Source organism: Pristiophorus japonicus, chromosome 16, assembly GCF_044704955.1.
Source record: "Pristiophorus japonicus isolate sPriJap1 chromosome 16, sPriJap1.hap1, whole genome shotgun sequence".
NCBI lineage: Eukaryota > Metazoa > Chordata > Chondrichthyes > Pristiophoridae > Pristiophorus > Pristiophorus japonicus.
Genome location: NC_091992.1, coordinates 109456085 through 109468364, shown reverse-complemented (window position 1 = coordinate 109468364; position 12280 = coordinate 109456085). Strand labels below are relative to the sequence as shown.

At 44.7% G+C, this 12280-nt stretch overlaps 1 protein-coding gene across 1 annotated transcript in view; it reads left to right on the top strand.

Annotated features, from left to right (window-relative positions):
- The window catches only part of kif19 (kinesin family member 19), a 243767-nt gene that overhangs the window by 3317 nt on the left and 228170 nt on the right, over positions 1–12280 (top strand). The window contains exon 2 of the mRNA XM_070857681.1: positions 3469–3549. Coding sequence (XP_070713782.1) covers positions 3469–3549 — 81 coding nt within the window. The remainder of the gene's footprint in view (positions 1–3468; positions 3550–12280) is intronic.

Below are 12280 nucleotides of genomic sequence, written 5' to 3'. Positions count from 1 at the left end.
CTCTCTGGCTTTAATGTCCTTCCTATAATGGGGCACCCAAACTGCTCCCAGTGTAACTGTGGCATAACAAATGTTTTTTTATGAATTCATCATTTCATCTTTACTTTACATGGGATACGGACGTCGCTGGCAAGGCCGACACTTATTGCCAATCCTTAATTGGCCTTGAGAAGGTAGTGGTGAGCCGCCTTCTTGAACCGCTGCAGTCCGTGTGGTGAAGGTATTCCCACAGTGCAGTTAGGAAGGAATTTCCAGGATTTTGACCCAGCGACGATGAAGGACTGGCGATATATTTCCAAGTCAGGATGATGTGTGACTTGGAGGGGAACTTGGAGCTGGTGGTGTTCCCATATGCTTGCTGCCCTCGTTATTCTAGGTGGTAGAGCTCGCGGGTTTAGGAGGTGCTGCCGAAGACGCTTTGGCGAGTTGCTGCAGTGCATCTTGTAGATGGTACACACTGCAGCCAGGGTACACCGGTGGTGGAGGGAGTGAATGTTTAAGGTGGTGCTTTGTTCTGAATGGTGTTGAGCTGCTTGAGTGTTGTTGGAGCTGCACCCAACCAGGCAAGTGGAGAGTATTCCATCACACTCCTGACTTGTGCCTTTATAGATGGTGGAAAGGCTTTGGGGAGTCAGGAGGTGAGTCACTTATCACAGAATACTCAGCCTCTGACCTGCTCTGGTAAAGTTAAGTTTCTGGTCAATGGTGACCCCCAGGATGTTGATGCTGGGGGATTCAATGATGGTAATGCCATTGAATGTCAAGGGAAGGTGGTTAGACTCTCTTGTTGGGGATGGTCATTGCCTGGCACGAATGTTACTTGCCACTTATCAGCCAAAGCCCGGTTGTTGTCCAGGTCTTGCTGCATGTGGGCACGGACTGCTGCAATATTTGAGGAATTGAAAATGGAACTGAACACTGTGCAATTATGAGCGATGGAGGGAAGATCATTGATGAAGCTGAAGATGGTTGGGCCTAGGACACTGCCCTGAGGAACTCCTGCAGTGATGTCCTGCGGCTGAAATGATTGACCTCTAACAACTAGAACCATCTTCCTTTGTGTAAAGTATGACTCCAGCCAGTGGAGAGTTTTCCCCCTGATCCCCATGGACTTCAGTTTTGCTAGGACTCCTTGATGCCACACTCAGTCAAATGCTGCATTGATGTTAAGGGCAGTCACTCTCACCTCACATCTGGAATTCCACCCTTTTTTCCTCCAGTTGACCTCACAAACTCTGATGGGAGTCAGTCCTGGAGGGTAACATCAGCACAACTGCCAGGATCACAGCCCACGGAATTTCAGGACCCACATTACTAGATATGTCACTAAGGCTAAAATTCATAGAACAGAATCTTAGAATGGTTACAGCACAGAAGGAGGACATTCGGTCTGTCGAACCCATGCCGGCTCTCTGCAAGAGCACTTCAGCGAGTCCCACTCCCTCACACTTTCCCCATAACCCTGCAAAATGTTTTCCTTCAGATACTTATCCAACTCCCTTTTGAAAGATAAGATTGAGTCTGCCTCCACCACCCTTTCAGGCAGTGCATTCCAGATCCCAACCACCTGCTGCGTAAAAAAGTTTTTCCTCATGTCGCCTTTAGTTCTTCTGTCAATCACCTTAATTCTGTGTCCTCTAGTTCTCGACCCTTCTGCCAATGGGAACAGTTTCTCTCTGTCTAGACCCCTCATGATTTTAACACCTCCATCAAATCTCCTCTCGACCTTCTCTGCTCTAAGGAGAACAATCCCAGCTTCTCCAGTCTATCCATGTAGCTGAAGCCCCTCATCCCTGGAACCATTCTTGTAATTTATTTTCTGCACCCTCTCTAAGTCCAATTTATTTATAGGAATTACAATTACTCGGAGGGAAAGGAATACAACAAATAAACTGCAGTGCAGTTCTTGCCTTACACATTAAACTGTCCCAAAAATAATGTCCAAAACTTTTAGGTCTGCTTCAGAACCGTGTAACTGAGTATGTGATGTAAGTGCTGTGCGTGCTTCAGACCCATTACTGCAATGTGCAAACTGGCAGGCAAACCAAGAACTGAATGTCTTGGGGAACAGTTGGGATAATATTGTGAGGCTCTGCTATTGGTGAGGAGCCTTGCTGGCAGCAAGCGCGGTTCAAAGAACTGAGACTAGTTTTATCACCCTATCTCTGATCTGCACTGGCATCCTACAATTCTCTGCACCAGCAGCAGAACCTGCCAGAATTATCCCTATGATGTTGGTGTTCTGTGAAGTGGAGACAGGTTTCTTTTGAAGAACAACCAGACTTTTTCCCAGCAGACTGGTAATCAGAGTATTAATTATTTTTGCTATTCACCTGGATAAGATGAGAACAGCAGCCTCAAGGCGATCTTGAGTAATTTATATGTCCGTGGCCTGAAAAGAAGCCTATTGGAATTTCATCTGACATGATACTCGTTTGATGGCTCCAACAATCACAAATATATAATCATTTCAAAAACCAGAAGTAGGAGTTAAGCAAACTTGATCTGCCAGTTTCACTAACAATGATGGGCCACCTCCCTTTCAAACTAATGTCTCATATATCTGTTTCATATGAAAAATATATAATGCAGAAAGTTTATGTAATGTGATGCAGAAAGTTTCAGTACTGTTGTGTTGACATTTGTGTATCTCTGGTAGTCTTGCTCTTCAACAGGGCTGATTTTAAATTCACGTAGTTTGGCTAGATAAACAACGCCATACTTTTAGTTAAAAGCAATTCTTGACACTTGGTCTAGCCTGAGAGATGTAGAGGGCTACCCGAGTCAGGGAGTTTGGTCAACTTGGTATATATGCCGAGCTAGTTTTTTGTTGGTTGTCTTCCCAGACAAAAGCATTGGGGTCCCTTCCAAGAAGAAATAGGCTGCCATGATAGCATTCACACATCCATGGAAAATTTCACGCTGTGCAGGCTCTCCGGGGGCTATCATATAATCTTTTTGGAGAGGGTTATGAATGCAGCTCACCTGTGACAGAACCTATTTCAGAATGTATTCGAGCCACTCCTGTGTTGTCCATGTCTGTGGGTAAGGAGCTATTGGGTGCAGCCAGAAAAATTAAAACTGATCTATCTACTCATTAATATACATGATTCCTGTTCCTGGTAGCACCCAAAGAAAATGCCCGCTCCACTGTAGTGGGTACAGCACATTCAACAAGGAGTAGATATGGGGGAAATAAGGACATAAGGTAGCAGCAGATTAATTGCTAGGACTACTGATGGTAAATGCACTACTGCTGGTCCTGGGGAATAAATAGAGCTGTTATTTAAACTACTTATATAGTTGTCTCGTTTCAGCCAAGATGTCTTCATCACCAGCATTTAGGGCTCCATAATAATTCTCAGGTTGTTAGTCTGTCTCTTACTTGTGAAATCACATTGCATGTACAGAGTGATGGGATATCTTAAATGTACCCTCAACAACAGACTTTCCTTTTTCTTTGAACAGGTGGCCCTTCGGATTCGGCCCATCAATGAATCAGAAGTGGAGGAAGGAGCCACGATCATTGCTCACAAAGTTGATGAGCAGGTCAGATGTTACCGAATTATTTTATATCAGTCTGATTTCAATGGACTTTACAGCAAATTACAACTGGTGTCAGGAGGTAGCTGTTGTTGTTCTGAAATACCCTCAGAGCAGATCAATTCACATTGTGCTTTTTAACATTTTTAGAAAAGCTGTGCGCAGAACTTTCAAAATCTGGGAGATGCTCAAATTAAGACTTATTGTTACAAAGAATGGTTGCAAACCACTTAAATATATGAGTTGTGTTCATTTCTCTTGAGTAAAATGAATCAAATTAGGCTGCATTTTTAAAGCAAAATGTCATGCTTGGATAGGAGGTGAATGTGGTTTTGAGTGAATTGGAATTAAATGAGAAACTTGGAAAAATCAATTGTAAATGGATGAAAAGGGAGTAAAGGAAAAGTTTTTGTGGGTATCTGAAGTAGGCAAAGTATTAAAGGGCAAATGGGACTTTTTAAAGTTAAGAGGTGAGGTAGTGGGAAGGGAGACAATACAGTAGGACTTTCAGAAGTCATTTTTACAATTATTTTCAATGTATACGTGCTGGTATCTTTTCCAGAACTGAGTGGGGAGATCAGGAACATCTGAAATATTGGAGAATATAGAGATTGAATAAATAAATTATAGAGCTTCACACTCCAAGATGACTGGACCAGATTAAATGCAAGAAAAATACTTGGGAGAATAAGGCTCGAGATGGAGAGTCTCTGTGGCTGAAATTAGAGAGAAAATGCAGACAGCATAAATAATTGGGCTTACATGGAAAATCCTTACCTCATGTGCAATGAATAATACGCGCATAAATCACTCATTAAGTCACGCGGAGTAAAATAACTCGGTGCAATTAATTATAGGAAAGCAGTTCTGCAATAATTCTTCATAGTGACCCAACACTTCTCTATCAGATTTCCCCCGCATGTACAATATGATTTATTATAACTACAATGAGGAGCACAATATAACTTTCTAAATAAACCACAGGAGGTTATTCCTGTCTTTACAGCGATGTGCGATAACTCTTCTCATTTGCCTGAAAGATTAGTGGCTGCTGATGCAGGATTTCTTGCTGCAAGTTGATATTTACTGTACAATCTCAATGTTTCTTTTTAAGTAAACCATCACTTTGCAAACAAATCTTGAAAAAGTGAAATTCCAGTTTGTAGGTGGCCACAGAGTCTGCCACCAGTGACCATGCACTTTAACAAGTGTCTTAAATCAAAGCAAATATAAATCGAAGTATGTCCGAGTCAGGATCATGAGGGAATACTCTCCACTTGACTGAATGAGTGCAGCTCCAACAACACTCAATAAGTTCAACACCATTCAGGACGAAGTGGCCCACTTGATCGGCACTCCATTCACCACCTTAAACATTCACTCCCTCAACTAGGGCAGCAGACGCATGGGACCACCTGCAAGTTCCCCTGCAAGTTTACACTCAGAAATCTCTCTTATTAGGCATAAATAAAAGGGCAATGGTGATAGTATCCCCTGTACAAGACACTACCTCCCCTCAATCCCGGCAAGATTATACACACTGTTATATATGCAATAAAGATACAAACTGAGTACTGTTTAACTAAGCAAGGTACAACCTTGTTTCTGCTTTATTATGGCCCAAAGTGCCTGACACACAAAATGGCTGGCCTTTTATACCAGAGCAGCAACAAATGCGTTCTGCTCAGTGGCCTCCAACAATGACACCATCTAGTGGCTACAAACAGCATGTACATACATGACACACACCATCCTGACTTGGAAATATATCGTCGTTCCTTCACCGTCACTGGATTAAAATCCTGGAACTCCCTCCCGAACAGCACTGCGGGAGCCCCTTCATCACGCGGACTGCAGCGGTTCAAGGAAGTAGCTCACCACCACCTTCTCAAGGGCAATTAGGGATGGGCAATAAATGCTGGCCTTGTCTGCGACGCCCACATCCTGGAACGAATAAAAAGAAGGAAGTTTAATTTCTTGCCGGGATTGAGGGGAGGTGGTTTCTTTTACAGGGTATGCTGCCATCATTGCGCTTTTATTTATGCCTACTCAGAGATTTCTGAGTGTAAACAACAATCCAACAGGTGCTAGTCAACAACCATCTTGTGATCTCTTCAGCAGCGATCTACTTGATAAAGTACCATACATTCGGTTTGTTAGCAAAATTGAAGCCCGTGGGATGAAAGCATGGGTACAATATTGGCTGAGGGATAGAGAACAGAGAGTTGGGGTGAATGGCTGTTTATTGGACTGAAGGGAGGCATACAGTGGTGTTCCCCAAGCTTCAATATTAGGACCACTGCTGTTTTTGATATACATTAATGATTTGGACTTGGGGGTACAAGGCACATATTCAACATTTGCGGATGACACGAAACTTGAAAGTAAACAGTGAGGAAGATAGTAATAGACTTCAAGATGAGATAGACAGGCTGGTGGACTAGGTGGACACATGGCAGATGAAATTCAACACAGTGTGGGCTGGAGGTGTTTGTGCACATATCTTTGAAGGTGGCAGGACAGGTTAACAAAGCAGTTAATAAGAATATGGGCTCCTGGAGTTTATAAATAGAAGCATAGAGTACAAAACCCAGGAAGCTGTGCTAAACCTTCATAAAACACTAGTTCGCCTCCAGCTAGAGTATTGTGTCAAATTCTGGGAACGACACTTTAGGGTGGCTTTGGAGCGGGTACAATAGAGATTTACTAGAATGGTTCCAGGGCTGAGGGATCACAGTTACGTGGACAGACTGGAGAAACTGGGTTGTTCTCCTTGGAGTAGAGAAGGATAAGAGGAGATTTGATAGAGTTGTTTAGAATCAGGAAAGGTTTGGATAGAGTAAATAGAGAGAAACTTCAAAAGGAAATGGATTAGTATGTGAAGGAGAAAAAAATTGCAGGGATTATGGGGAAAGAGCAGGGGAGTGTGACTAACTGGATCGCTCTTTGAAAGAGCCGGCGTAGACTCGATGGGCCAAATGGCCTCCTTCTGTGCTGTACTATTCTTTGATTCTATGATTTGCTATGTTTAAACATTGCCATCTTTATACTGAAGTACCTGTCTGAAGATAACACTTTGAACTTTCACTGTGAATGTTTGAAATCAAGAACTCCGATACACTGTAGTAGTAGCTACTATGGTCCTGGTATTGCTGAGAAAATCTTGTTGCGTTTGCTCAGCTTCCCAATCTATCCAGACAGAAATAACAATCCCCCATTAGAAACATTTCTCTGACCATTGCTTAAGAACATAAGAACATAAGAACTAGGAACAGGAGTAGGACATACAACCCCTCGAGCCTGCTCCGCTATTCAATAAGATCATGGCTGATCTGATCATGGACTCAGCTCCACTTCCCTGCCCACTCCCCATAACCCCTTATTCCCTTATCATTTAAGAAACAGTCTATTTCTCTCTCAAATTTATTCAATGTCCCAGCTTCCACACCTCTCTGAGGCAGCGAATTCCACAGATTTGCAACCCTCTGAGAGAAGTAATTTCTCCTCATTTCAGTTTTAAATGGGCGGCCCCTTATTCTAAGATTATGCTCTCTAGTTCTAGTCTCCCCCGTCATTGGAAACATCCTCTCTGCATCCACCTTGTCAAGCTCCCTCATAATCTTACACGTTTCGATAAGATCACCTCTTATTCTTCTGAATTCCAATGAGTAGAGGCCCAACCTACTCAACCTTTCCTCATAAGTCAAACCCCTCATCTCCGAAATCAACCTTGTGAACCTTCTCCAAACTGCCTCCAAAGCAAGTATATCCTTTCATAAATATGGAAACCAAAACTGCACGTAGTATTCCAGGTGTGGCCTCACCAATACCCTGTACAACTGTAGCAAGACTTCCCTGCTTTTATACTCCATCCCCTTTGCAATAAAGGCCAAGATTCCATTGGCCTTCCTGATCACTTGCTGTACCTGCATGCTATCCTTTTGTGTTTCATGCACAGGTACCCCCAGGTCCCGCTGTACTGCAGCACTTTGCAATCCTTCTCCATTTAAATAATAACTTGCTTTTTGATTTTTTTCTGCCAAAGTGCATGACCTTACACTTTCCAACATTATACTCCATCTGCCAAATTTTTGCCCACTCACTTAGCCTGTCTATGTCCTTTTGCAGATTTTTTGTGTTCTCACACATTGCTTTTCCTCCCATCTTTGTATCGTCAGCAAACTTGGCTACATTACACTCAGTCCCTTCTTTCAAGTCGTTAATATAAATTGGAAACAGTTGGGGTCCCAGCACTGATCCCTGCGGCACCCCACTAGTTACTGGTTGCCAACCAGAGAATGAACCATTTATCCCGACTCTCTGTTTTCTGTTAGTTAGCCAATCCTCTATCCATGCTAATATATTACCCCCAACCCCATGAACTGTTATCTTGTGCAGTAACCTTTTATGGGTCAAATGCCTTCTAGAAGTCCAAATACACCACATCCACTCGTTCCCCTTTATCCACCCTGTTCGTTACATCCTCAAAGAATTCCAGCAAATTTGTCAAACATGACTTCCCCTTCATAAATCCATGCTGACTCTGCCTGACTGAATTTTACTTTTCCAAATGTCCTGCTACTGCTTCTTTAATAATGGACTCCAACATTTTCTCAACCACAGATGCTCGGCTAACTGGTCTATAGTTTCCTGCTTTTTGTCTGCCTCCTTTTTTAAACAGGGGTGTCACATTTGCAGTTTTCCAATCTGCTGGGACCTCCCCAGAATCCAGGGAATTTTGGTAAATTATAAGCTATTGCATGTAATTGGATTACCAAACCACATGTTGTTTTGAGGGTTGAAATCACAATAAGGCTCAATAAGCAGTTTTTTGTTACTTTGCCTATCACAATAAGAAATGCATTGTGGTTCGAAGAGTTGAAAGGATAATGAAGGGTTGAGAATACCAAATCATACTTTTTGCAAGAGCAGTACAAAATTAATACGGTTCTATTTTGTAGCAACAAAGCAGTTCACTAAAAGGTTACTCTCTTGTGTCAGCTGTACCTCAGTGGGCAGCACACTCACCTCTGAGCCAGAAGGTTGTGGATTGAAGTCCCACTGCAGGAACTTGAGCACGTAAAAAAATCTAGGCTGCTACTCCAGTGCAGTGCTGAGGGAGTGCTGCACTGTCAGAGGTGCCGTCTTCGGGTGACACCCCGTCTGCCCTCTCACGTGGACGTAAAAGATCCTATGGCACTATTTTGAAGAAGAGCAGGGGGAGTTATCCCCGGTGTCCTGGCCAATATTTATCCTTCAATCAACATAACAAAAACAGATTATCTGCTCAGTATTGCATTGATGTTTGTGGTAGCTTGCTGTGCACAAATTGGCTGCCACGTTTCCCACATTACAACATTGACTACATTTCAAAAGTACTTCATTGGCTGTAAAGCGCTTTGAGAAGTCCGGTGGTTGAGAAAGGCGCTAGATAAATGCAAGTCTTTTTTTTACTGATTTTAAAATGCAGGACCTGAATGTTGGACTGCAAGGGAGGATCAGGGATTTATTTCAGCAAACGTTAGGATTACTAATTAATTGTGTTGCGTTATCTATCATGGCTGCCAAATCTGAACACCTGAGCACAGCGTCGCCAGTGGGATTAGTGTGACGCACACCTTAGATGGAAGAGGTGAGATCAATCTGTCGCAGCATTGATGGCAAAAATCCATCATCTGTGGGTTAGAATTGAATTTGCTCATCAGATTACATTGCACAAGGGCACAATCCCAACAATAAATGCTTTATGGTTGCATTGTCAGCAATGTTTTTAATTAGATTGTTGGTAGAAAAGTAAAGGCTCAGTCATTTATTGTACATCTTCCTGTGTATGTACTTATTTATTTAATTTTTTTCTTGGCAACTTTCTCTCCTTCCCTCTTTGAAAATGTGTTGGGCTACAATTTCATGAGCGACAGGTGCCCACTGATAGCTCGCCCAATTAGCCAATATTCATGTGTGAGCCTTGACTGTGACTGTTAATAGGCAGATTGATTGTAGGGGCCTACACAGCCAAACACGATCCTTCCTCAATGATTTTTTAAAGACTCTTGTCAGTCTGGTGAGGCTCCAATGTGGGGTCCATGGTTCAAACAACAACAACAACAACGTATATTTTTATAGTGCCTTTAATGTAATAAAACATCCAAAGCGTTTCACAGGAGTATTATAAGACAAAAAATTTGACACCGAACCACATAATGTGAAATTAGGGTAGATCTTGGTCAAAGAGGTAGGTTTTAAGGAGTGTCTTGAAGGAGGAAAGAGAGGCAGAGAGGTTTAGGCAGAGTTCCAGAGCTTGGGGCCTAGGCAACAGAAGACACGGCCACCAATGGTTGAGCGATTATAATCAGGGATGCTCAAGAGGGCAGCATTAGAGGAACGCAGACATCTCGGGGGGGTTGTGGGACTGAAAGAGATTACAGAGATTGGGAGGGGCGAGGCCGATGAGAGATTTGAAAATAAGGATGAGAATTTTAAAATCGAGGCGTTGCTTAACCGAAAGCCAATGTAGGTCAGCGAGCACAGTGGTGATGGGTGAATGGGACTTGGTGCAAGTTAGGACAACGGGCTGCCGAGTTTTGGATGACCTCAAATTTACGTAAGGTAGAACGCTAGCCAGGAGTGCATTGGAATAGTCAAGTCTAGAGGTAATAAAGTCATGGATGAATGTTTCGGCAGCGGATGAGCTGAGGCAAGGGCGGAGACGGGCGACGTTACGGAGGTGGAAATAGAAATACAAGAGGGCTCACTGCCAATATTGTGTGAATAAACACACATCCCCTTCCCAAATCCATACTCCACAACCAGGTAAAATTCAAATATAAAGGTAAGTTCCCGGCAGAGACCGTAGGATTAGCGATCGGGTTGTAACCAGTAGCACCAATTCTTTGACCCATACTCCCATATGGCTTTTTGCAATGAGTGAAGGTTTGTTGGGCCCAAGTTTCGGCCTCAGTTGCTCCTGATTTTTTGGAGCAACTGGTGTAGAACAGAGTATCTTAGAAATTCAAATTCTCGGCATTTAGTTTGCTCCAGTTCTAGTCAGTTAGAACAGTTTCACTTTGGAACAGAATTTTTTTTTCAAAAGGGGGCGTGTCCGGCCACTTACGCCTGTTTTCAAAGTTTCGGCAGTGAAAACTTACTCCAAACTAACTTAGAATGGAGTAAGTGAAGATTTTTGTACGCTCGAAAAAACCTTGTCTGCACTTTAAAAAATCAGGCGTAGGTTACAAATCAGGCGTAGGGAATGGTGGGAGGGGGGTTTAAAGGGAAGTTTACAAACATTAAACACTTCAGTTTTACAAATAAAGAGCCATCATCAATAATAAATGATAAAAACATCAATAAGTCAACCAATAAACCAATCAAAAAAAATTAATAAGAAATAATTTTTTTTTTTTAAATCTATAAATAAAACATTTTCTACTTACCGACTGCAGCACCGGGAGCCCTCCAACAGCGTGCTGGGATGCCCCCCCCCCCCCCCCAGTGTGTCTCTGTCAGTGACGCTATCTCTCTGTCTATCTGTCTGTGTGTGTCTCTTACTCTCTGTCTGTCAGTGTCTGTGTTTCTGACAGCGAGGGGTGGAGGGGAGGGGGAGGATGGGGAGGGGGATGAGGGGTGGTGGAGTGGGGAAGAGGGGGTGGGCAGGGAGGGGGGTGACAAGTGAGGGAGGGGAGGGGGTTAGGGAGGGAGGGAGGGGAGGGAGGGAGGGGAGGGGGGGTGAGAAGGCAGGGGGGGTGAGAAGGCAGGGAGGGGAGGGGGGGTGAGAAAGGAGGGAGGAGAGGGGGGGAAGAGAAGTGAGGGAGGGAGGAGGGGGGTGAGAGAAGGGAGGGAGGGAGGGAAGGGGGGAAGAGAAGGGAGGGAGGGGAAGGGGGGAGAGAGAGAGAGAGAGAGAGAGAGAGAAAGAAAGGAGAGGGAGGCTGAACGGGCCGGGCCCAAGACTTCGGGCTTAGACTTACCGGATTGACAGGTAGGTGGCGTCGGGTCCGGGGTCGGGAGCGCGGGTCGGGGCGGAGGGGAGGGGAGGGGGGGGGGGGCGGAGATCGGTCGGTGGGGGGGCAGATCGGCCGGGGTGGGGGGGGGGGAGATCGGTCTGGGGGGGGAGGAGATCGGTCGGTCGGGGTGGGGGGGGAAGGTCGGGAGGGGGGGCGCGGGGGGGCGGTCCGGTGGGGGTGGTGGGAGCGGGAGTCAAGTCGGGTCGGGTTCGTTCAGGAGGAAGCAGGAGCTGGGTGTGGGAGGCAGCCATATGCACACAGCCCCAGTGAGGCCATTTGGCCAGGGCTAGGGGCTGCGTGCTTCAGGCCCCTCCCACACAGTTTTGGGCGCCTGGAGCTTACTGCACTTGCGCGGCCACTGTAGCGCGCATGTGCAGAGGTCCCGGCACTGTTTTCAGTGCAGGGACCTAGCTCCGCCTCCTACAGCTTATGCTGCGCCGCGCTGAGGGCCAGAGGACCAGCAGGGAGCCGGAGAATCTTTTTTTCAGGCGCACTTTGTGGCGCGAAAAACGGGCGTCCAGGTCGGGGCTGCGCGTTTTAGGCACGGCCCGAAACTTGGGCCCGTTGAAACTACCCTAAAGTCATAGTGCAATGGATCATAAAAATGAGTACGCTATGGCTGCTTAGTTGCCTGAGGGAATTTCTTGGTGACTAATTTTTCCATAATTTAAGTGGAACATTAAGAGCCTGGAATTTATGTTTATAAAATCTCTCTGCACAATGATTTGGATATTATT